Source organism: Prinia subflava, chromosome 5 (genome assembly GCF_021018805.1).
Source record: "Prinia subflava isolate CZ2003 ecotype Zambia chromosome 5, Cam_Psub_1.2, whole genome shotgun sequence".
Taxonomy (NCBI): Eukaryota; Metazoa; Chordata; class Aves; order Passeriformes; family Cisticolidae; genus Prinia; species Prinia subflava.
In genome coordinates, this window is record NC_086251.1 from 38518610 (window position 1) to 38544805 (window position 26196).

General features: G+C 45.7%; 2 protein-coding genes across 10 annotated transcripts in view; one reads left to right on the forward strand and one right to left on the reverse strand.

The window, feature by feature from the left end:
• Positions 1-10428: 10428 nt before the first annotated feature.
• On the forward strand, positions 10429-12069 carry INSM2 (INSM transcriptional repressor 2). Its single transcript, XM_063398922.1, has one exon. The coding sequence runs from the start codon at positions 10563-10565 to the stop codon at positions 11955-11957; it is 1395 nt and encodes a 464-aa protein (XP_063254992.1). The 5' UTR covers positions 10429-10562; the 3' UTR covers positions 11958-12069.
• A 1947-nt stretch (positions 12070-14016) lies between these two features.
• Positions 14017-26196, reverse strand: part of RALGAPA1 (Ral GTPase activating protein catalytic subunit alpha 1) — a 132307-nt gene continuing 120127 nt past the window's right edge. For 7 of the 9 annotated variants that reach the window (XM_063398918.1, XM_063398917.1, XM_063398916.1 and 4 more), the window contains one exon: positions 14017-15351. In XM_063398918.1, coding sequence (XP_063254988.1) covers positions 15197-15351 — 155 coding nt within the window. In that variant the 3' untranslated portion in view covers positions 14017-15196. Of the gene's footprint in view, positions 15352-16925; positions 17041-26196 lie in introns of all 9 variants that reach the window. The other 2 variants (XM_063398920.1, XM_063398913.1) reach the window with 2 other exon arrangements.

Sequence of the window (26196 nt, forward strand, 5' to 3'; positions counted from 1 at the left end):
AAAAATATCAGAGCAAAACTGGCAGTGTGTGCCTGGAGGTCCCTTTATAAAAAATGGACTCATTCAAAACTATATTTCACCCTTAGTCCTAAATAACTGGTTTATGTTTCAGGTGAATTTCTGCAGCAATTTGCAGTTCTACTTTTTCGATTATCCATTTTTCCCCCTATTGAGATCTTATTCATTTCCATTTACTTCTGCAAAGTCTTTTTTCCTGTTCACAGTGCCATTATGCCTTTCCCGAATATTTCTTTGAAATTAAGTGCTCGGTTCTTTATCTTTTCATCATTAATTACTGATGTCTTATTGACCTCTGCTTTGTAAGCGACCATGTCATATTTCTATTTCCTATCTTTTAGGCTTGTTTAAGATATTTTCTTTCTTTAATGACCTGCTCTGAATAGCTTTGTTCTTGTTTTTCAGTCATTTCCCAGAATGGCCACACAGCCAAACCTCTGCCCTCCTCTCTTGTTTTTCATCTTGTCTCTGCTGTATCAATGGCCTAGTTAAAAATGTATTTTACAGCTCACTGAGGCCAAACCTCACTCCATTTTTATAATTATGCTGATTATAATCTCAAAAACCTTTTGCTGTGACTATGCACCAGTTAGAACCTCTCTGTTGAGGGCCAGAGGCAGTTGGGTGTGAACTGAAGTGGTTCTGCTTTTAGACTTGGGGTTTGGTTTAGAAGAATGTGAACAGAAGCCATGAATGTTGGGTTACTGAAATGTTAGTTTAAATGGCTGAGGACTTTTTCCTGTGTAAAGGTTGTGAGCTTTTTTTGTCAAGCTCTTCAGTGAGATGGGTGATACTTTGGTACTTCAGGAAGACTCAAACCTGTTATTAGGTATCAAAATTATTTCTTGGACTGGTTCCACATATACCATTTCACCATGCCTTATAGTGGCATTTTCATTTGCTTCTTCATTCTTAATAATTCTCCAAGGTTTTTTTTTTTTATTTTATAATTGAAAATATTCAAATAGTTCATAAATTATTTTCCTGTCTTTGCCAAATTTCCCATTAGCGTCAGTGGAATCTCATTTAGCAGGAAAGGTTAGACTCCATCATCACCTCTCAGTATTCCTTTCTCAAGGAGTGATGGCTAGGAAGAAAGGCCAGCTGTTTTCTTCAAAACTATGAGAGTGCTGGGCCTTGTTGCTGAAATGTATTTAATATATGTGTAAGGGGAGACATGATACATGCAGGCATTTGCTGTCATTTTGTCTTTTAAATAAATAACTGAGTATAATGAGTCTCAGCCACAGAATGAACATAATGAACCTCCAAAAAAGATGTTGTCTGAGAGCAATATTTACCACTGAGGAAGGGATTGTTACAGAAACGAGAATTGTTTAGACGTTAGTGGGTGAGGTAAGAATCTATTAAAGGAATTAAAAGCAAAGATGACTCATCACACATTTCTGCTTATTTGTAAGAGACACATGAAAGGCAGGGATTTCAAAACATTTGTATTAGAAAAACATCAATAACAAAGCCCCCTGGTTTAATTTTTCAGTCTCACAGTCTTCAAAAGAAGATGTGACTTTTCCACATCTGCCTTGAAAAGCACACAGCACTGGAAACTAGAAAAGGCTTGCTTTGCTTTGCTAGGTTTAATTTTTAGATTGGTCACCCACAGGTGGTATTTACACCATTTTCTTCTCTGCAAAAATCCAGAAACTGTTTTTATTGCATTCAGAGTCAGGTTTCTGATATGTTTCAAAGGGGAAAGTGCTTTTCCTGCCGCTGCTGCCGAGGCTCCTGCGGCTTGCCGAGGAAAGCCTGCCTCACCCCCTGCTCACCACTCGCTCCCCTTCTGCAGCCAACCCACTGCTCTCCCTGCTGAGAAAATCCCTCTGGAACAGAGATCAAGGGAGTCAGTCAGCTCTCTGTGTTTCGCTTTTCCTGTCATGGAGGAAGAGACCTTTGCAATGGGTTAGTGCAACGATTTAGGCACAATATAGCGGGGCCAGGCTTTTATGAGGTTATGTGGGTGCTAGTCACAGCACAGCTGTGGTAAAAAATTGTGGTTTTCATAGTAGGATACAGATATTATTGATAATATAATATAATTAATATAAGTACAGAATTTTTATGGGTACCTTTGCTATAGGAGGATAACAGATAACATAGGAACAAAAGCAAGAAACAGAAAGAATTGAAAGCAGAGGAGAATGTGTACACAAAGAAGTGAGCTGTTGGCCAGTGCAGTGACTATGTTGGGGAAAAAAGGAGATACAGTTTAGCAAGTCTCAATCCCTGTCATTGTACCACTTAAGTTTTGCCGAACAATATTATTTCAGATGTCTCCTGTAAATGCATCATCTATTAAGACAGCCCTTGAAAATGAACTGGCTAGTATGAGCTCCTGCTCATTTTGACAGGGCAGTCAGTAAAGTCCTGACTTGGTGCAAAGTGGCAATAATTTGTTTAGTGCAGGAGAGGGGCCTCAAGGACCAAACACACTTGTAAGCTGTGCAGCAGATGGGACAGAGGAAGCCAGGGAGGAGAGGGAAGAATCACCTGGCTGTTCCCCAGGTGAGATGGAGCCACTTGTCAGAGCACTGCTGAGGAGAGCTGCAGCACTGCTGCAGTGCTGCTGCTCCTCTCCCTTCCTCAGTTCCTGACTTGGCAGAGCCCAGAGACACGGAGTGGTGACAGGCAGAGCCCTGCAGCTCTCTGACTTGGATGAGAAGTGCAACATATTCAGGAAAATTAAGCTGTTCTGAGCTCAGGGCTGCAGGGTCAGCGTCAAACTCCTGCCAGACTTCTCCAGTCTGCCCCATGGGCTCATTCCTAAGGATGAGAAGGGTAGGTGGGGGAGAGAGGACAAAAGGGGCAAGAAGGTTCTGAGATCTCACATCCTTCTTCAAAAGCTGCTCTCAGATCTAGCAAGATCAGCAGAAAGTGAAGGGAGCTATTTTGTGTTGTAGAGGCATCCTCCCCATGCCCTGAAACAGCACCATGTCCTGCACAGGCTGGGTACAGTAGGTACTGAAACACAAACTGGCTTTTGGGGACTTTGCTTTTTAGGAAAAAGCAATTCCTTTCTGAAGTGTAACTTTGTGAAGAAACAAAAATGTAATTCCCATTTTGAGAATTAAGAAAAACTGTTTATTTTAATGACACTCATTACTGTATACCACTTAAAAATGCCAAACTTTTCCTCCCACTTCAAGGTACAATAAGCCATATAAACATGTACCAGACATAGAATATTTCAACCCAGGAACCAATCGCTTTCAGATTCATCATGCTCTAAGAAAAATGCCTTTAACCTAAGAAAACCACATAGCCATAGGAGTTGCTGCCATGTTTGTTACAATGCATGATGCTTATTTTGTAAGTCCTAACTCTGACGTTCTTTATTTCTATTTTCATTTCTGATACAGTTCTGTTTGTTTATCTTCCAACTGAACATACCGTGCTTCTGTTTAACTATCTATTTATAGTCATAAGAGAAATAAACATATAAAATAAATGCATCTTGATGCATAGCTGTGCAGCAGTACAGATGTTTTATTAATGAAAATGAATCCAGCTTTTTGTAAGTCATGGCAGCAATATAACGTATCATTGTTTGCTTCTCTGCTAGATGGTCCCTGCTGTTTTTACATAGAAATTCCTGTAATACTTAAAGGACATCTGGAAGAATTCAGCCAATTAATCGAATTCACGCAGGAGCTAGGCTAATGGCTGTCTGAAAGGCAGATTACATTAAATCAAACTTGCAATATGAATGAAAGTACTTAATCATACATGCAACATTCATTAGACGTGGCACAGCAAGTGTTTTGATTACTTTAATGAAAGATCAGGTAAAGTGCATCAACTGAACAGATTGAAGAGACAGCATGCTTACAAATGTTTGATTATGTTGACTATCAACAGAAACAGTGCCAGTAATTTATAGCAAAACATATTTGGAGGAGGAGGAGGAGGATAGAGCTGGTGAACTTGGGAGGCAAAGTGAAATTTAGGCCTTGCCTCCAAGTACTTTAATTAATATTTAGGATAGCAAGACTTTAATCAAATGTCACAAAAGGAGCAAAACAAATGTAAGTGGAGAATCCTTCATGGCAGCTGCTAGGGATAGTTATATTAGCAGTACTTGTAGCATGATGCTGGTTTTGGGTCCCCTCTCCTGGCTTTGAAGTAAAGATGGCTAAGTCCTAAGTGGAAAAAATAATTTCAAAACAATGAGATATATGCTTGATGATTTTGGCTTGGTGCTGCTTTTCCCGTGGGTTCTACTGGAGACATCCTCCAGTCACCACTGCCCTTGCCTTCTGTGCAAGCACTGGCATCTTTTGAGGGGAGAGATGCTGAAGAGGCGCTTTGGTTTTAGATCACCCTGAAGTATTGATGCATTTTCCCTTTTCCTACCTCATCAGCCAGCAAAGAATTTTGCCATTGCCCTTCAGGGTTGCACATGGGTGTTCACTCATTAAAAAAAAAGGAGAGTGTCCATCCTGACACACCTGCCAAGAGCTGGCACTGCAACTTCGCCTCTCTGAAGTTTTCTGCACAATGGGCATTTGCCAGGTCTCATTTGTGAATGAACAAGGTGGATGAGCTCAGAAGCTGAGGTGCACAGTCAGAAAAGAGCAGCAGCTCTCTGGCTCGGTGCTGCCTTTCCTTTGCCCTCCTCTGCCACATTCCCTGTAAAGAGATGAATCACTATTTCCTTTTGGGAGCTATCATCCTTCTTGTTGCTTTTCTGAGATGCAGGCACCCCGCTCAGATGTAGTTTATTTCCTTGTAATGTAATTTTTCAGCTTGTTCCTTTTGGGTGCTGCTCTGCCCAGCTGTTTCTGGCCAGCTTTCCATGTTGGTTTGCTTGTCCTCTCCCACCCCTGCCACTGGTTTTCCTTATCAGCATCTTCCACTCTCCATCTGCCCCTTTGCACCTGTTGCTGGCAGTGGTGGCTCCTGCGCTGCTCTGCGGTGGCCAGGCCATGCCTGCACCTTATTCCGCAACAAATCCTGCCATTCCTTTGCACAGGCAAGCAAAGATGCAGTAGCGTACTTCTGTCAGAAAGTGCCTCCAGTTCTGGCAGGAAAAGATCTGGGAATTTGGTGTGACCTGAAGAAAATGGAGGGAGAAATAGAGAGGGTATTGTGGAGTAGGGATGGCAGAAAGGTCTTGGACAACAGCCTTGGGGAATTACCTGTTGCACCTCTGAGTCAGAGGAGTTTTACTGAATAAGGTGACATTAGAACAGGGCCATGAAAGAATTATTATGGTTGGAGGGAAAAGAAAAAAATGCAAATATTTCCTGTGGGCTCAGCACCCTGTGTCCCATCCCTGCAGAACTGAATACACTCCAGTGCTAGCACAAGAGCAGGATGAAGTGTGACCATAACAAAATTAGGTATTTGTGGCTGTGATTCATCTGGTCCTGATCTCTGCTCCCTGAAAGCCTCCTATATTGGGAAAGATTTTTTTTGGAAATTAGGCAAACAGCAGGTTTCTCTGTCCTGCCTCAACTTTACTGGAGGCAGGCATGGAGTTTCCCAGACCAGCATGCAGCAGAGGCATCCCTTAGAAACTCTGTTTCTTCCACTCTCCTGCTGTCTTGTATTCTGATCTCTTCAGCTGTTGCTCTCTTTGCACACAGAACCATCCCCCTGTCTGCACACACACCTGCACTGAGGGCAGCTGGGACTCACCCTCCCTGAAAGCCACCAATACCCTCATAACTGATAACCATGGCCTTCTGGAGGTCTTTTTCCAGTGAGTTGCAACATATAATGATGCTTGTAGGGAACAGACTGCTGAGAATCTCATGCCAAAGGAAGCCAAATCTTCCTCTTTATGACATGGTGAGATCAATAAATAACTCCATTGCAGGCAAATTTGGCAAATGGTGAACAGCTTCAACCTGTTACGGCATGAGCTGAAATCCAGCTGAAATCCAGCTGGAATGTGTAATGAAGTCACAAAAGTCATCATGGTCCAGTCGAGTTTCCTATAACTTTTATAAGTTTGGGAACATCAATCTGCTCCCTGGAGAGGACCTGGTTTCCCTGCAATGGGCTAATGCAAATGGAAGTGGGGAAGAACCAAAATGCGAGATTGTTCTTCTGGCCCTTACTCAGCTGCTCACGTATGGAGTAGGGACAGGCACCACTGCCCTCCCAGTGTCACCTTAGTGGCAGGTGATGTGATGTGACCAGTTCACAGCATCACTTCATTTGTGATGTGAAAAAGAGGAAGGTTAAATCTTTTAATAGTATCTTCATAACCCTTCAAATCCCTCTAACCCAAGCATCTTCACTGAACAGTGTTTTCTACCTTCCCTTACAGAAAGCTTTTTGTTAACATTTGAGCAATGAAGAAAGCATAGCAGCTGTTAGCATCATTTTCCTCATGAAGCAGATTGTCCTCAGGTAAAACAAAACACAATTAAGAAACTAGCAAGGTCAGTTATATTAGACAATCCATATCCTCATAATGCAGATATTTCCTTCAGTGTCTGTCACCAGCATCAAATCCCCAACTGCAGCAAGATAATTGGCAGCCTTGTTCTGGGAGGAAGATGAAATGGCTTGTGTTGCCACCAAAACCAGCCTGGATTTTGTTTAAGTGCTGGAGCCTGGGGGTGGTATCGCTCATCTAGCTATATTGCTGGAGAGTCGTGTATCAAGGACAGGCTTCTGAGGCAGCTTCTGTCTCCCTCCTATTTACTGCTCCATTAATTACAAACCAGATGTCAGGGCAAGATTTAAAAGTCAACTTTATTTGAAATCCTGCAATATAAAAAACTCAACCACAACAATTTTTTGTGGTGGGGAGGGGAAACATGAAGGAGAAAAATGTTCTTTAATCCTCTGCTTATAGTTATTTTCTATTTTATTTTTAACTCTTATTTTTTAAAAGTTGTGGTTATTTTTCTTTTACTAAGTGGCAAAAGGAATTTCTCTTTTTCCTTCTGTCCCCTCAGCCCCCAGAAGAGTTTTAGGGTTTTCTCTGGGAACCAGACCTTACTCAAGACCTTCTCTCTGCCAGCTGGCATTTCTGTCATACATTCCTCTTGCTGTTTATGCCCCAAGACTGTTCAGAAATTTAAATGCAGCTGCCCACTTGCTTGACAATGTTTTGTTCATAGACCATGGAGGTGTACATCTCCTCTTCAGTGTCTGCACAGGCTTCCAGGTGTCCTGGAGCTGCTGGAGACATGGCTGGGGCTGAAAGCAAAGGTATCCCTACCCGAGAGCCAGAGACGACAGTCTCCAGACCATGGGATGCACAGGGACCTGGATGATGAGCTTCTAGTGCCAAACCCTGCAGCACCCTGGGCAATCAGAGGGAGCATCCTCCAGAGTCACATAATCATGGAATTGATTCGGTTGAAAAAGATCTCTAAGAGTTCAACCATTAACCCAGCACTGACAAGCCCACCACTAAACCATGTCCTTAAAAGAAGGCAGCAATAGGGAAAGGTATCTAGAGGAATCTGAAGATTGTCCTCACTTTGGAAGGTCCCCAAGAGGTTGGCTGAGCCATCACTAAATCTGATTGCTGAATGGTGACAAGGCTTGAATGGGTCCCTCAGGCTTATGTTAGCAGCAAAGTTATGAACAAGGGTGAAAGTCCCCTCACACAAAATGAGAAACTTTGTGAAAAAGGAAAGCAGGGCAGTGCTGTACTGCTGTTGTTTCCATTCCCTAGCACACCAACATTCAGCCTCAACCAGAGAGGAGGGAATGGACTGAGGAAGCAAAGGATGTAGGACAAGGAACTGATTCCTTTTTTTTTTCACCCTGCCAGTTCCCCACTAGCTACTGCATTTTTCCACTAGAAGTTTGATTTCCTATTTACTGTGGGATCAAGCCTTTGGTTAATCTCAGATCATATAAGGATAACTCTCATGTAAGCAGCCAACATGTTTAATCAAGGCCAACCTGATTTTAGCACACTGTAGAGAACACAGTGTATGGATATGAGCAATAACAAAATTCAGCTCCTTGCTTTGAAAAGCTTTGACCTTAAATAAATTTTCCCTCTTGTAGCATGTTCAGATGATATAACTAATGACATGTAATAAGACAGTGAAAAAAAAAATCCAGCAAATTTACACAGGATTTGGAGGTGTGTCCACAAAATTGCTAACTATTATTATAAATTATCTGAATTTTCTAACTGTAAAATTTTTGCTGGGAGTAAAGGATGATGGTGATAAATCCATGTAACAGTTTGGAAAGCTCAGAAGCTGTGAGAGTTGGGTGTAATGCCAGTCACTACGGTTACATCCTCTTGTAAATGTGGGAGGGAGGGGAAACAATCTGTAATCAGAGGATAATTGTGACCCTTCCAAGTGGGAGCCAGGGCACTGGGAGTTTGTGCTGGGGCAGAGACAGCCTGGGGAAAACAGGATATTTATTGAGAGAAATAAGTCATGAGGTGGCTGAACCACTGAGAAACCCCAAGCAATTTTGCCGGTGTTTTTGTCAGACGTCTGAGGGCATTGGCACATGCTGCAGCAAGACCAAGGATGGAGTGGTGGGTTCTACAGGTTTGGGTCCCACCTTAGAAACTGATCATGAACTGGAGGCAAGTTTAGAAAGCTAAAAGAGGGCTGTGCTGGAGGGCACTGTGAGCAAGGGCACCAAACCACAGGGAAGAGCCAAGAAGCACCACAGGAGGGACATCAGCTGGGGAGATGGAGCAGCCATTCCACATCTGTGACTGTAGGTTCCTCCCCAGTCCTTCCCATGATGTCTGGGCCTCATCAGATGATGACACTGGGGGCCTGGGGAAACTCCCTGATGCAACTTCAGTCTACGGCTTTTACTGGAAAAATGTTTGGAGTTTCAGTAAGCACTCAGTACACCTGCTTTCCAACTGGTACTCTACCTCCAGCTACTCCTGTGCTGGAAAAGGCACTGTTGGATTCCTCACCTCTTAGGACTGGAAATTGAACTGGACATTCCAGAACTGGACATTCCTTCTACAGACTATTTTTGCAATGTGACAAAAGCAAATGAAATGTTAATGGGAACATTGTTCACACGGGGAAACTGAAAGAACTGTTTACATATCGCTTGGAGGAACAGTGGATCTGTAGCCAGAGATCCAGTTATTCGGTGAGAAATGTAGCTGGGAAGTCCAGCTACAAAGGGGAAAATTTGGGGGTGAAAAATCAAGCAGCCACTTAGTGGAGTGACCTAACTGCATGAAAGCGTGGCTCATTGGTCCCAATTACAGTGGTTTGTGCTAACAAAGGGTGATCTCTAGCCCGCGGAGTGTATAATCTAATCTGAGATTCCGTGCAACCGTGAAAATGGAGGAAAGTGGGAGAGGAGGGTAATGTAAAACAGAGTTAAGAATTTGCTAAGCAAATATAATCGGAGCACTTACACAGAGAAGTGGTTTGAGAGAGTGTTTTGAGCAGGTTGGGGGGAGTTCATATCTTCCATGAAGGTTTCACATCTTTCTTCCACCTCTGGAAAGCGCCTCGAACCAGAGGTGCGGTTTCTCCCTTTCTCCTGGTGCTCTCTACTTCCCGCGGCTGGGCGATGTTTCCAGCGGGGTGAGTCCGACCGTCGTGCCGTGCAGCGGCTGTCTGTCCCTGGCCAGGGAGGGAGCGAGGCTTTAGCGCGGTCGCTTCCAATGGCACGCCATCTCGTGTGTGCTGCGGGCAGCGGGTCTGCGGGCGGGACAGCGCCGTCCTGCCAGGCTCGGGTGCACGGGCGGTCCAACAGGAGATGCTGGCAGCGCCGGACGGGCCGGAGGGGCTGCTGAGACCGCGCTGCCTAAAATTGGCGATTAGCGCTTTACAAACACGACTCCTGCCTTGCTCCAGGGGCGCACCAGCTGCCACCAGGCTCACGGCACCCGCGAACGGGGCCGGGATGGGGGGAGGTTCGGGCGCTTTTGCTGTACCACCCCTCAGTCTGGCCTCCCCTGGGCTCGGGAGGCTGCCCGCGGGTGAGGCTGCCAAGGGACCAGCCATGGCCACTACGCAGAGCCGTGATTTAGCATTTTACGCGGTGGCAGCCCGGCAGCCCTGCTCTTGCATTGGGAGCTCACCGCAATACCGGAGCTTTCTGGCTACTTCTTGGAAAACTCCACTTCTGATGTGGCTGTGCAGACGGACGGAGCCGGTTCCCAGCTCGGCTCCCTTCGGCGGAAGGGCGTGCGGGGCGGTCCGTGCGGCCGCGGCGGCGGATGCAGGCACCGGTGCGAACACCCACGACAGACGCTCCCGCCCGAGCCCCGTCCGGCCCCCCGGCCGAGGGGCAGCGCCCGTGACCCAGCTCGGGGTCTCTCCCATCTCGGAGCCATTCCTGCCCCGCACCTCCCTCAGTCTCGCAGGACGCCGGGCACGCTCCCCGGGACACCCCGCCCGTCCCCGGGGCCCGAGGGCGCCCGCCCCGGCGGCGGCAGCCCCGGCCCGCTCCGGCCGCCGCCCCCCGCCGCCAGCCCGGCCCCAACTCCTCATTGGCCACCGCCGCCGGAGGGAGGATGACGCCCGGGCGGGAGCGGGCGCCGGGGGTATAAAGGCCGGGCGGGCTGGCGGTGCCGCGCTCTCGCCGTCCCGCCCCGCCCCGCGATGCCGCGCGGTTTCCTCGTCAAGCGCAGCCGGAGACCCGGCGGCTCCTACCGGGCGCGCCCGCGGGAGCGAGACCCGGACCGGGACCCTCCGCCCACCCCGCCGCCGCCCCCGCCGCCCGCCGGTGGGGACAGCCCCGCCGCCAGACAGGGAGCGGAGGAGAAGTGTGAGGAGGAGGGAGCCGTCGCCGCTTGCCCCGCGACGTGGCCCCCCGCAGGCGGCTGCGGCGGCCCCGGGCTCACCCCGCCGGAGGCTCCGGCCGCCTGGGGGGCGACGGGGCCGTGCAGCGCGGCGGGGCCGCGGGCGGCCCTCTTCGAGCGGTGCCTCAGCTCCCCCGCCTCCGCCGAGTCCTTCCCCCTGGCCGCCTCCTTCCCGCCCGCCGAGAAGCTGCTGCTGCAGCCGCGCACGCCGCTGCCCGCCCCGCCGCTGCCGTCGGTGCCCGCGCTGAAGCGGCCGTCCCGGGCCAAGGCGCCGGCCAAGAAGGGCAAGGCCACGCGGAAGCTGAGCTTCGCCGACGAGGTGACCACCTCGCCCGTGCTGGGGCTGCGCATCAAAGAGGAGGGGCCCGAGGGCCGGCCGGGGCCGCCGGCGGGGCGCACGCCGCTGGGCGAGTTCATCTGCCAGCTGTGCAAGGAGCAGTACGCGGACCCGCTGGCGCTGGCCCAGCACCGCTGCTCCCGCATCGTGCGCGTCGAGTACCGCTGCCCCGAGTGCCACAAGATCTTCAGTTGTCCCGCCAACCTGGCCTCGCACCGCCGCTGGCACAAGCCGCGTCCCGGCCCCAGCGCCGAAGGCGCCGCCTCAGCCCCGCCGGGCAAGGAGAACAGCCCCGAGCGGCGGCCCCGCGGCCCCGCCGCGCCCCAGCCGCCGCCGCCGGCCCGTCAGCACCGCGGCGGCGCGGACAGCGCCGGCGGCGCCCCGGCCGCCCCCGGCTCCAGCCCCGGCCCGGCTCACGGCGGCGCTCCCGGTCCGGGCGGCGGCCCCGGCGGGGAGGCGTTCGCCTGCCCCTGCTGCCAAAAGCGGTTCCGGCGGCAGGCTTACCTCCGCAAGCACCTGGGCACCCACGGGGCAGCGCGGCCCGCCGCCTTCGGCCCGCCGGAGCGCGGGCCCCTCACCTTCGCCTGCCACCTCTGCGGCGCCCGCTTTCCCTCGGCGGACATCAGGGACAAGCACCGGCTGTGGCACGCCGTGCGGGAGGAGCTGCTGCTGCCGCCGCCGCCCGCCGGGGTCCCCGAGAGCGGCGCGGCGGGCGGCGAGCGGCAGGGCTTCCCCTGCAAGCACTGCCCCGCCACCTTCTTCAGCGCGCCCGGGCTGGCGCGGCACGCCAGCAAGTGCCACCCGCCCGAGAGCAGGCAGGTCCTGCTGCTCCAGGTGCCCGTCAGGCCCGGCTGCTAGGCCCGCGGCCGCCCCGGTGGGACTGCTCCGAGAGCCCGGGCTGGCCGAGCGAGCCCTGGCCACGCTGTAATTCCTATGGAAAGTCGCGGCTCTCACGGCTACGACGTCGGAGGAGCCGGCGGTGACTCCCGGCCGGTGGGTAGCGGCGCTCAGCCCACGGGCCGCGCTGCCGGCAGCGCTCACGCCGAGCCCCGCAGCGCAGGGAGCACCGCGCAGCTCCCCGGCCACCGGGGCCGCCGGAGGACGGGGGGCGGAGGCCGGCACGGCCCTGGGCCGGCGGCAACAGGCGAGAAGCCCCGCCAGCATCTACAGGGAGGCGGGCAGTGCCGAGTCGTCGGGTGGCGGCCCACCGCCAGTACATCTTCCGTAGCGACGGAGAGAAGTACGGCTGTATATAGGTTATCGAAGAGAGGAATTATTTTTCGTGAGAAAAGGAGCCTGGTTTAGTGACCTTGTTTTAATAGCCTTAGCCCCCGAGCTTCAACATTCGTGGTGATTTGTTTGCTGTAGACGCTGTACTAAGATAGCTGAGAAGGTAAATGTTCATACTAAGTCAGTGTCAAGTCATATAATAGCTAGCAAAACGTATGGGAAATTATTCGTGCTATTTGCTTAATTGCAATACGAGGTGTTGGTCTTCTATAGCTAAGTACGCATCTCCTGCTTACTCTGTGTCTCTGTGTGTAGGCAAAACACGCGCCTTGGCAGCCGCTCGGCTCCTCCGCGGCTCGGCGGGGGCACGGGCAGCGGCCGCAGGGCCAGCTCGGTGTCACCCGGGCGGCAGCGTGCGGAGCCAGCCCCGCACCGCGGAGAGCGCCCTGCGAGCCGCTCGCCTGTCGGGCAGCCTCCGAGCCCTCTCCCCTGTGAGCTGCGCTTTTGATGTGAGCCCCTCCGAGCCTTGTGAACAGCTGAAATGAGGACATGAAGCAGTCTTCAGACACTGCCAAAGGGCAGGGGACAGGTTACCTGCCTTCTCCCTAACGACACCTGCCTTTAGCAAAGCAACCCGCGGCGTGTATTCCCCGCTTTGACAGTGCTCTGGCCAAATGCTTTGAAATGCTGTTGATTTTACCAGCTTTACTGACACCTCAGCCAGTATTTGTTTATTTATTTACTTATTTATTTTTTCCATGAGTGCTTGTTTCTAAATGTGATAGCAGATGAGGCTAAAAATAAGGGCAAGAAAATTCAATAAAGGATTTAAAAGAAAGCTCATGCTTTTCTTGAATTCAGCAGGGCAAAGTGGGTCAGCTGGTGACTTCTGAAGAACCAAACTGAGCCCAGTCGTAGCCTTTGTTCTAACAAAGTCTCTGACATGAGCATGCAAAATATTTCAATCTCTTGATTAGCATCCTCTGAAGCAATTATTTCTGTAGTTTTATATTTCGCTACACACAACAAAATGTGTATCTTGCCCAAAGGCTGCCAGAAAGTGATAAGTGCTTTATGTTAAATGTGCTTCATGGGCTTTGTCATTTTACTTCCACAACCTGGATGAATTAATTAATACAATATAATCTAATGTAGCCAAGATTTGCTTTCCGACAAAGGAGGCTAAACTTGCAGCTCACTAATATGCCAAAAATAAAGCATGGTATTTTAAGTTGTGCATTTTTCTGTCGTTTGTTGGCAACAGAGACTTAGGTAAAAATGCCTGTTTATGCAATTAAATGAGTTTGCCCGTGGAGAAAGTCACTAATTTTTTTTTTTTTTAAATCGTGGTTCCTATTTCTCTCCTTGTGTAGTCAAAGATGAAGGCTCCAGACCACGCAAACGTGATGATTATTGTCTGCTCCTACAATTAGCACTTGAACAACCAGCCTGCCAGAGGGAACAGCCTCTGCTTTGTATCACCTGCACAGCTACATGCAATGTATTTACTACATATAGGGAAAAGTTTTCAGTTGGGCATTCTTGAGAACGTGTGTGTACTTTTTAATACAAAGGAAAACTGAGCTGTGCATTGCATTTAACGGCTCCATGTGCATGTAATACACAATTCTGCTATAAATTGGACTAATAATCTAATCAGTGAGGTGAATGACAAATATACAAAAGGTGGTAAGAATAATTTTATTGGATTATTAAATAGCATGTCTTCTTTTCAACCATTACAAATTTGTAGATACTACATGAATGACAATACATAATTTTTTTATTGTTGCCCATATGATATATTTACACATGCAGTTAGTACTGATGCCATGCTACATTTTGTTAACAGCATTTTGTTGTTTACTAGACTCAAAATGTGAGCATTTAATTTTCTGTAGGAAAATACCTTTTAGTGGGTGGAACTCGTGTACTAATCTGCACTCAGAAGGTTGGAATTATTAGCATTTCAGGCCAGGCTCCCGGAGCATGTTCCCTTTTCTTCCCTAGTAGCCATCATCACAGCAATGAATTTCTATCAGGAAGGTGTCTAATTTTTTTTTTAATGTAAGAGAAAAGAATATACATCTAGATGGAGCAGCCTAATGATAACGGCTAAAACTCATGAAACTCAGTGGCATTTACTATTGACACTACTTGGAAAAGCAAACATTATAAAAATATTTGGAAGCCAAGCGTAAGTAGAATTTCAGCACAGTGATTTTTTTTTCTGGCATAGATTATCTGCAGAATTATGAAATGATACATCCCTTTATGATGAAAGGGTGCTATGAACGAATTGTTTCATTTGGATTCTGTAATGCTTGAAAGGCCATTGAACTATTTTATTCTCAACATAAATAATCTGTACACGTCTTGTGCAGTAACAGTGTGACATCTGACAAAGACTTTACAAATGCAACTTAAATTTAAAATTGTACATTCATTTTCAAATTGTACATATTTCTTTCTTTGTTACAGAGAAAATTGCAATGGAGCACAATAAATATAGTGTAATCCAACTGCAGTCTCCAACTCCATGTTGACTCAAGATCAACCAGAGTTAAAACCCAAAGTTAATCATCCATAATCATCCAAGTAGGCAAAAGGTGCAGGGTACAGACTGCACTACAAAGGAAAAAAAAAGGCAGACTGGAGTTTGATAAAAAAACCAAAGTTAAAATATTAAAACAGAATTCCAGTGTCACTGTTTAAAATAAACATACAGAAAAGGAGTATGCAGGGCATGGGCGTGCACACGAGACATTATCCTTGCATGGGGGTGTGAGCAGTAAACCCCAAGGCGGTGAGTCGCTGCGGGAAGGGTGGCCGATGCTCTTCGCTGGAAAGCTGCAGCATCTCGCCGCTCAGGACTTGTTGGCTGAGCCAGAGGAGCGGCGCAGCTTCATGGACATGCGGCTCTTGCTAGTCCGAGGAGACATTGGAGAGGCTAAGTCTGTTCCATCCACCTGTGCTGTTGCTGCTGCTGGAGCTTCTCCCGGCTGAGTCTCTGGGCAGAAGCCTGCAGAGGACAGCAAGAACCAGACGGGTCAGGGCCGCCTTCTGCACTTGCGGCACGGGATCTCTTAGCAGGGGGCAGACAGGAATTTCAGTGCTGCTGTCACTGCCACAGCATCTCCTAGCCCTTTACCAGCTGTGGGTGATGGTATTGCTCATGGAATTAGCAGCTGCCACAAATCCACCCCTACAGAAAAGATGATTCCAGAAACCACTGAGCTATGGGACTGCAGAACCCCCTCGCTCTGGGCAATTGAGGCAGCACTGAAGTGGGCAACGTTCTCCAGCTAACCAGGAAAACAAACAACTCCAGTTCCCTTGCAGGGATGGGGAATCATTAGTCAAACCACAACCCAGAAGAATCAGTCTTTAATGAGAACATGAAGGTTAACAGCTCATTGCACATGAAGGGAGCTCTAGGAATGCTGCTGAAGAGGTGGAGTGAATTGGGGGCCAACTGAGAGAGCAAAGCATCTTCTCCCATACCAACTTTAGTTGGTGCTTCAGAAGACCAATTCCTACAGGGCCCACAAGGCAGAAGCTTGAACAGATTGTACTAACTGGATGCACTATATGTTAATGTTTCTTTGTAAAAGGAACAAGATGAATTTGAGACAATATGTAATTCATTAGCCCAGTGCCCAGAGCTACACTCCAGTGGCCCCAGAGTCCTCACTGCAAGGGACAAGGCTCTTTCCTACAAATGGCCTGTCTCCAATGCTTCTTCCATACAGGCACAAAAGGAAAAGGAGAAAATATGAAATCAAAATCACATTCTCCTTCCCATGCTACAGAAAATTAATACTATGAACTCCCATCCACAAAACTAAACTGCATTTTCATTAGCCATTCACAGAGACTGACAGTGTGATTGAACTCAACTACCTCAGTTGCCTCTGAAGGCTTCTAGCCCATATAATTTACAGACAGAAGCCTGGTCCTGCAGGTGTCAATGGGGAAACCCCTGCAGACTGCAGTAAGCCAGAAATCACTCGCTATTTCTTCCACACCATGCTATTACTGGTAATTCTTAAAAAAAATAATGCAATAATCAGAACTGAAGGCCTCTCTGCCTCAGTATACATTTCACATAAAAAAGGTGCAAAAATTATTCAAAACTGGTCATGATTTATTTTAAAAGATTCCTCTAAAATCAAATGAGGTCATAAAGTAAGAAGTCTAGGAGCAAATTTAAAAGATTGTCATAAATCTGTGGTATTTAGCAACCTGGCTGTTCTTGCCTGGTCCTTCACCTGCCTGCTCCAGAGCAATAGCACAGTACTTTCTATCTTCAAACTGACATGACCCATCCGAGTGACAGGGGAGAGAAAGGGCTGTTATTTGTTCCCCAGCTGGTGACAGTAATTTTGTTCATGAACTAGGTACTTCACTGCCAAACAATCTGGAAAAGCATGATAATGCCTGACTCACTGTGCCTTATAAAAAAAGGTAGGCAGGGAAACATGCATTCGCATTTTCTGAAATTCTATCTTGTTCTGATTTTACAAGAAATTAAAGCATTTCAAATGGTGGAAATTAGAGAATAGAAAATAACCGTTGTTGTTTTGCACAGCATACCATTCACAGCTAGCGTGAAAGACCTTCCGTTTCAAGCCTTTGCCCTTTACCTTGATGTGGCCAATGCTTTCTAGTGGAGGTTTTGGAAGGAGAAGAAATATCACAGCATTTCTTTCTTTGTTGAGAATGAAGAAGTGATGAGGAAGGAGGAGTGGAAAGAAGTGAGGAAAAGGGGAGGAGAGAAGATAAAAGATAACAGGTGTGAGACATGAGACACGAACCGCAGAGATTGAAGGGTATTAACAGATGAGCACAGAAAACGGAATTTCGAATTTCATTATGCAATTGCTGCTCATGCTACAGGTTAAAGAGAGTGATGAGTTAGTTATGTGCAATGAAGCAACAGCTCTGAAATACGGCGTCATACTTACCAACTAAGCATTACAAGAAAAAAAAGGAAGGGAGAGAGAAAGAAAAGAATTCTATAACATTATCCAGATCCAACAACCTTATTAATAGCAAATGAGATACATCCTAAACACTGTCTGAAATGCTTGCTTAACACTGGTGAAAACAGCTAAATACTCACACACATACACAAAACTGAGAAGGAAAAACAAATGGCAACTCGATATATGGCTTCTGCTCTCCAGCTGTTTCACAGTACTGAACACATTAAAATTATAGCAAGTCTTAACATGAGACTCTTGAAATCATGTAAAGAAGCAAAAGCAGCTAGTTTTAAGCCAGTTAGTCTGCATTGAAGGGTTAAACCCTAGTGTGAAATTTTATAATGGGTTGTTGGATATAGAAAAACTCAGTCTGCCACATTATTTTAATTAAAATATTATTCCAATTGTAGCTTAAAATTTTGTTTATTTCTGTGGACAGAAGCACAAATTCACACTTAACCACATTTTTTAAAAGAAACTTAGAGCTATTGAAGAACAGAAGTCATGTAAAGTGATTTTCACATCTGAACATACCACATCAGAAGAGTGAAGAATAACAGCACTTAAAATATGTTTAAAGTCTGACAGAAATTAACAGATTAATTAGTAACTAAATTTCTTTGAATTTTAGCTAAGGATATATATACATAGATACACTCATACACACATGTGGATATTAAATATAGTACATAAAAATTTTGCACGTTTTGATTCCCCTTCAGAGTTTTAAGATTTTCAGTGTAAAATGCTATTATCTTTATCTCTCTCCACAATTGTCCTGGTTCTGGCCAGGATGGGGTAATTTCTGCAGCAGCCAGGACGGGGTATGGCTAGGAGCTGGAGGTTATTCTATACCATCTGTGTCATTCTCTGGGGAAGGGCTCACTTCACGGTCAGTGTCATGTGGTGGAAGGAGTGTTCGGGTATTACTGTGGGGGGGTTCACCTCCTACATCAAATTGTTTGCCTTTTTCTTGTACCCTCTGCATTAGCACTGTTGTTACTGTATGTTTACTCATCCCATTGCTGTTTCCAGTAAAAATTGTTCCTATCTCTTGAGCTTTACGTTTTATGCCTCCACTTCTCCTCTCCAGCTTGCTGAGGGGAAGGGGAGTGATGGAGCAGCACATGGTTTGCAGGAGCACAGGGTTTCAGTGGGAACATGGAATTGGAGAATACCATTCCTAAAACAAGCCTTCTCTGGTGCCCAATGGGAGGCACGGAGGGTTGAGATAACAACAGAACTGCCCAGAGTGACTTGAGAACAAGTTTGATCTAATCTGATTTGATGTTTTGTATTAGGTTCAGACCCACTGGTCGCAATGTTGCTTGGTCTGCTCATGTGGGTGTGGTACCTAACCATGTACATGCTATTGTATATCCACAATGTGCTTATAATGGTGCTCTTTTTTAGAGCAGAGAGGGGGATTTGGATTGCTTTGTTGTTGTACTATGGAGTACCAGCTTATGACATGGTAAGATAAAGGGCAATGAAGGTCATTTGGGATGTGTATTCAGTGTTTCTCTCCTATCACTCAAGCACTAGCTCTGGGAGTCATTAATAATCGCATCCAGTCTGTGGGGGGAAACGGGGGAGTTGATTTTTCCCAGCTTTTCACCCCTTTTTCCTCCTTCAGACCTCTTAAAAAAGCTTTTGAAAATTTTCCATTCCTACTGGATGTTAAGGAAAGTATACTCTTGTTGCTAAATCTGCCATGTCTCCTCAGCGCAGTTTACACCATATTTAGAGTCAGGGCAGGAATTTCTAGGGAAGTCATTCAGAGATCTGCCCTGAGGGTGGATGGTCATGAGTAGTACAAAATGTGGGAGAGAACAGGCCAGTTTCTGGGGAAATTCTCTGCTCTAATAGTTTAGCAGTTGATGCACAAAACCCTGATAAAGGAGAATGCTGTGGCAGCTCCAGAGAGGAGCAATACAGAAGATGTGTGAGCATCTACATGACGTACTTCTACAGTCAACTTCTCTACCCTGGCAGTGATGTCTTGCAACAGTTCAGTAGCCCAGATGGTTTCCTTCTGCACTGTCAATCACTCTTTTAAAATTGTTGTAGCCACCCACACAGAGCATTTGCCACCATGCATGAGTCAGTGCCGAGGGAGAGTGCTGGTCATTCCTCTCATTCAGTGACACCTGAAGCCAGCTGGATGGCTTTCAGCTCTGCACCCTGACTTGATCCACCTTGTCCCTAACAGCTTCTGCAACTTGCTGTGAGGCACTCCGCACATCATCCTTCCATTTTTGATGTATTCCTAAAAAATGCTAGGAACCATCAGTGAAGAGAGTAACCTTTTTCATTTTCTGGTAGCTGATTATATGAGGGGGTTGGAGTTGGGCCACTGAAGAACATTCCAACAACGGACAAGTGGGTTGGGCTGCCAAGATTGAAGTGTCTCAGGTGGATCTGGACTGGAATATAAGGGTGAATTACTTCTGACTTGGTGGGCCCACAACACCTCAGGTCACCAGGGAAGAGATGCAACATCCACATGGGCTTGTGACTGAGGAGCGAGCACTATATCCCACGTTAGCCATAACTGTGAAACGTGCACTGCAATCAGTCAGGTTAAATGGGTAAAGCCTCTTTGGTGTGGGGGATGAAGGCTGGAATATAAACGTGAGGAGGCCTGGCAGATCGATTACATCACACTCCCACAAATCTGCCTAGGCAGGCGCTGTGTGCTGACAATGGTGGAGACAACCACTGGATGGCTGGAGATGCACCCTGTCCCTCACATCACTGCCCAGAAGACCATCCTTGAAAAGCAGCTCATGTGGTGACACAGCACCCCCAAAAGAACAGAGCTGGACAACGGGACTCATTTCAAAAATATCCTCATAGACACCTGGGCCAGCATGATAATGAGTGGGTGCATCATATTCCCTATCCTGCACCAGCCTCTGGCAAAATGGAACAGCACAGTGGACTGTGAAAAACCACACTGAAAGCAAAGGGTAGTGAGACCTTCAACACTGAGGTCTGCATTTAGCGCAGGCCCCTTAGTTAGTTAACACTAGAGGATCTACCTTGCTCACCCTGCCCAACCAAAACCTCAATGCACGGCAGAAGGATACGAAGTCCCTGTGGAGCATATGAGAAATGTGTTAGGGAAGACAGTTTGGATTAATCCTGCCTCAAGCAAAGGCAAACCCATTTATAGGATTGTTTCTCCTCAAGGACCTGGGTGCACGTGGGACAGGGAAACACAGTGTATACCTCCAGGGAATTTGATTTTTGGGTTAGAACAGTCTGTAATGTTGAATTGTATAAAAGCGGTTGCTGAATGGCATTGCCAATGTATGCCAGAAGTACTGTGGACAATGAGTATGAATTGCTCCAATTATGAGCTCCTGGTACAGCTTGCAACCACTTGACAGCACACCAGCCCTCCTGCCCTGGAAGATATCTAGGATGGACTGAACCCACAGTCATCGACTAAAAGAAGTCAACAGACAGCTTGGAGGGATGGTCATTGACTATGAAAATTATATTCATGTTTATGTATATATGAAGATATAAGTATACAGTTGGAAGGTGTAAGATCTGGGCATAATGGAGATAGTACAGAAGAAGCGGTGGAAAGTGTCCTGGTTCTGGCCAGGACAGGGTTGATTTTTGCAGTGCCCAGAAGGTGGCATGGCCAGGACATATAGGCTACTCTATACAACTTTGTGTCATTTTTCAGGGATGGTGGAAGGACTCACTTCCAGATCCGTGTAGCATGGCAGAAGGAACAGTTGGCCATTGTTAGGGATGTGTCCATGTGAATTGTTTGCCTCTGTGTCTGTGTGAATTGTTTGCCTCTTTCTTGTACCTTCTGTCATTAGCATTGATGTTCTTGTTGCTGCTGTTCATTTCCTTATCTTATTGCTGTTTCCAGTAAATTGTTGTTATCTCAACCCGTGCCTTTAATGTCTCCAGTTCTCCTCTACAGCCTGCCGAGGGGAGGGGGTGTGATCAAACAGCATATGGTTTGGAGTGGTTTCAGTGGGAACAATGAATTGGAAAACATCATTCTTAAACCACCACAACAAAATATTTAGTTATCCAAAATATATAAAAAGGGTTATATATGAAAGCTTTATAGAGAAATGATGTGAAGCCAGAAAATTCTGTAAAATAAACAAAATAGATGTCTTTGGATTTTTAAGAGCCAGAAAACTTCAGGAAGTGATCCATATTTTTCTCCTCTTAGATTTGACAAGTGACAAATATCATAGCCTGATCAGCTATGGTATTTTGGGGCCATAATGCAAAGTCATTTCAATTGCTTCTGAACAAGGAGGTGGGTCAACAAAGTTGAAATGCGACATTTTCACATTCCATTTGAAAAAACCTGGAATCTTCTAATGATAGTACGTGGGTTATTTGACTCAGAAATCACCTATTTCAATCTAAAATAGAATCCTAGCCACAGCCTAATTTAGAAGTAAGGTGAGATGGAGGAATCTGGAGGTATCATAACATACGCACTGCCATGACTAATCTCGTGTATCAGTTCTGACTTTCAGAGGTGAAAAATTCACCAAGGAGAAGCCCGAAAGGATGCTGCATGCTAGGACTACTCTCAGTTCTTCTGGCTTTACCATGCCTTGTTGTCTGGAACAACACTGCCCTGAGTGTTGTCTCTGTGGATGACCACAGGGGAAAATATAATTTGCGATGTTGGTAAATTTTGATGGTCTTCTGAGATACCTCAGCATGTCCCACCTGACCTTCAGGGAAGAGGGAAATCCTTTTCGTACAGCTTGTGCCCTTCACCACTCTTACAGATTTCAGCCCATATCTGGCCAAGTTATCTGTCATGCTCAGCAGCCTTGCTAGAATCAAGTCAATTAAGTCTCTCACTAATTTTGTGAAGTACAGGAAACGAAGTGAGAAGCAGATGTAGAAAGACTGCAAAAGCAGCTGCAAAGCAAGGCAAAAAGGTGAGAAGAGATGGTCTAAAGACCTGGGAGACTGGAACTGGGTAGAAGAGAAGAACTAAGAAGAATGAGGAAGAACACAGCAAAAAAAGATTATGTTGAAACAGCAGCCAAGTCCATGTCCAGTGAAGAATGATCTTCAGAACCTAGCTGAAATCATGTGTGTTAGGTAAGCCTATTTCTCTCTGCCAAATAACAGTGAAACCTACTGGCAAAATTCCCAGTCTTTTGTCTAGTGGAGAGTGAGGCAGAGCTAAGAGAGCTTACCATTCCTACAAACTACTGTCCTATCTCAGTCTGCAGGAAGTGGTGGTTCTAGAGGTTGCAGTTTGCTTATGAACATCCTGGGGCTGTTAATCAGTGTTATAGCAATTCTGTTTTGTCCTATACTTTAAAACAAAAATGGAAGTAATTATACAAGGCAAATGTCACAAGAAAAAAAAGTCAAAAATGAAAAAAAAACTAGGAAACATCAGGATTAAAATTTAATTTTGTCCCCTTGTATGTATGCATGGGATGCTTTTTAATTGAATAATCATACTATTTTTTTCAGCAGACCTGTTTCAATAAATGTAGAAAGTTGTTCTGTTTGGGTTTCTAGCAGTCCACACTGAATTTACCATCTCAAAGTGCTGAGTGTACCTTCACCCAAGTGGTTGACTTTAGGACAATAGTTCAGAAATGTGTAACGTTTCAGCTTCAGCCACTCCAATATGAATTCTTTGGAAAATGTCACCAAGTTTTGAGGTTTTGCTCTGATTTGGAATAAAAAAAAAAGAGTCCTAAATTTGGACTGGAGAAAGGATAATGAGAAATTCTTCCAGCCCTGTCAGACACAGACCCCTCACTCCCATATTTCACCTTCACTTCCAATCACAAACCACCACTACCAAGTGTGACTCAGGCCCTTCTACAGTGACTAAAGCACCATCATTCTCATCTGTGAAGGGGTGGTACAGGGCCAAAAGATTATTAGTTTAAACATTTCACACCAAAGAAGCAGCAGAAGAAAATACAAGCTGTTGAACTCGATTTTTAATTGTGTAAGGCTGAAGCATCATTACCTCTACATTCCCCTGCTTCCCTGACTGTACAGTGGCAACCCCACTTACTTCAGGAGTGGGGCAGCAGAACTGTTCTGAATGCAGGCTTGAAAATACAGGAATGATTGTTGGGACCAAAACCCCTGATGCTTTTGTCACAAGGAATATACTAAGATGAATGTAGAGGGGCCTCTTTAGAAATTTACTGTAATAAGGTATTTGTCTTAGTAGGAAGAAAGGGAACAAAAGAAGACAGAAAAAAAGAACCCCAGACATGAGTGCATTTTAAAGATCAGAATCTTAGCATCATGAGGTCAATATGCCCTTCAATATAATTGAGCTTATCATTGACAGATCCCTCAACCTATTCTGGTGTCACAGAGATCTGGTTCACTCAATATCTGCATAGGACGAGTTACTCTATTTAGCAGAGTATTTGCAGTTACTCAATTTAACAGAAACAGCACAAGGTAAAAAACACAGAGGCAACTGAATTGCATTCTGTGATTAAGTACAGGTAAATCTCAATTTCTTTAAATGTACACATTCACTACACAAGTCAGGTTCCTACACATGGGAAGGTGGAACTGTCAGATATTTTGACAGGGCAAACTAAGCTTCTAGATAAAACAGCAGCTGCCATAGTCACATTACACTGAAGAGCAGTCACAATAAAAAGGAAACAGCTTTTGCTGATGTCTGAGCCTTTGATACAATAAGTCTGTCTAAGAAAATACAGTTTGTTACTGAATGGCGTGTTCTCTATTTCCTCTGATTCTCATAGCTCAAATGAAAAAACAGCCAATAGGATCACAACAACAAAATGGTAACACCTGGTGATGGGATGTAGCAGCCTACTAATTTTTAAGAACTTTCTTAGATGAAAAAATGTACAGAGTATTTTAGAAAACTAAACATATTCAGAAGTTGTAGTCATGGAGATCATGATGCAATAAAAAAATTAAGTCTATAATATCTAAAATGTGGATTTCTTTTTCTTAGTCCCTTCTGGTCAGTAATTTTTTATTAAAAGAAGCCCCATAAAGAAATGAAATATTTAGTATTTTAAAAATGTGATGTAATCTTAGAAGCTGGTTAGAAATTTTCAGATAACATGGACACATCTGACTAGGAGCTTGCAAGGTTTTGTCTGAGTTATCTTGAGGGTGATGAATGCATGCAGATTCCCAAGCAGGACTCCAGCACCACTCCTGTGTGTAATCCTGGTACAGTTTAGTGCTCTGTACCTCTTTTAAGAAAGTCATGTGTTGCAGGGGCCCTGGAAATTTAGGGGTATCTATTTTTTCAATAACACTGCTGGTGAACTCTTCCTTGGGACCACAGTCCATCAGAAATTTGGGTCATCTGCAGCAACACAGTTCACAGGTCTGCCTCTGCTAGAACGGGAAAGCAGTGGCTTACAGGCTAACCCCAAGCCCTGGGGTAGACCTTCTGGCAGGTGACTGCAACGTTATTTTATACCCGCCTCAGGCTTTAGAATTTGTGGCCTCTAGAGTCTGCTTGGAGGCAGATGGGTTGGTGCTACTCCAGGCACTCTGTGGGAGCTGAGTATGAGAGTTCCAGGAGCCCTGGATGGAACAGGGATCAGGCTGCAAGCAGGACTGCCAGAGCATCCCCAGCTTGCCCTGGCTGAAATGCAAGCTCAGAGTCAGGCAGCTGTGGGTTGATTGACTCTGATGCTGGGTCACACTGTCCTAGGATGTCCTAGGAAGCTGCTGGCTGCTGCTGACACTGATGTCTTGGTCACTTCCACTGCACAATGCAAGATCCAGAAGAATGTGGCTCCCAGGAAAGGACACTGTATTTCGTGGTATGCTGACACACACATGCATGTGTGCAGATGAGAAACACATCACAAGCTCCTATTAATGAGATTCCTACAGAAAATTATTACCTTTGATAGAAAAGTTAAGTTAAAATCAAGTTCCTAAAAAAATCATAACCTCATTTCAGATCATGCTAGAGAATACCAATTTTAAAAGAATAGAGAAATTGCCACTGTAGAGCAGTGCTACTCTGTAGAACAGAAAAGCAGCCTTGCTTCATCCTGAAAGAATGAATTAGAGGAAGAGGGCAGAATGACTTGGCTTGGAATGAGACCTCTGAAAAGGAACAGGCAGAACTTCAACAAGTGCACTAGAATATAGACTATATACTAGCCATACAAAAGTGTCTGGTGCTGAATATTCACTAGGTCCCTTGACAGGAAATGTGGCAAAGACTGGTATCCCTGGTTACTGTTTTTAATGTTTGTTTGTTTTTAGCGTTTCTAGTTACAGATTTTTCCTATTCAAATGTTTTCATACTTTAAATTGTTACTAATTTTTATACGGCTTTAATTAAATTACTTACTTTTAATTTTGTTTACCTTTAGTCTCAACTACTTCCAGTAGCATAATTATACCACTTATTATACTTTGAAACTGCACCTTATTTCTAGTTATAGTTTGTATTTTAAAGTAAAGGAGCCTCAACATTTTAACATCTCTCAGTCATTATTTCTGTAGTCTTACCATAATTCTTGTATAATTCAGAATTGATTTCTGCATATATTTTGGAACTGAGAAACAAATTTTCAGATAACAACTTGCCAAACTATTCTTACAAAATTTATTTCATTTAGATTTACAGTATTTCCATGGAAGCACTTTGATTACCATTAAAAAAGGTTTTTCTGAACAGGGGATTTCAAGTGTTACACATTCTTCTTCTCCAGCTCTCCTAAGTTATCACTGTAGAATGTCTTACAACATCAATGAAAGACAGTACAGGGTACAAAACACACCACTGCCATCCAGTACTACTTATTCATGCTGAGAAACAAAGGTCAACACAATAAAGTGTTACTCATTCAACAACTGTCTCTATCATT

Coding starts and splice junctions, on each gene's coding strand:
- INSM2 (XM_063398922.1), top strand. CDS start 10,563: ATGCCGCGCGGTTTCCTCGTCAAGCGCAGCCGGAGACCCGGCGGCTCC.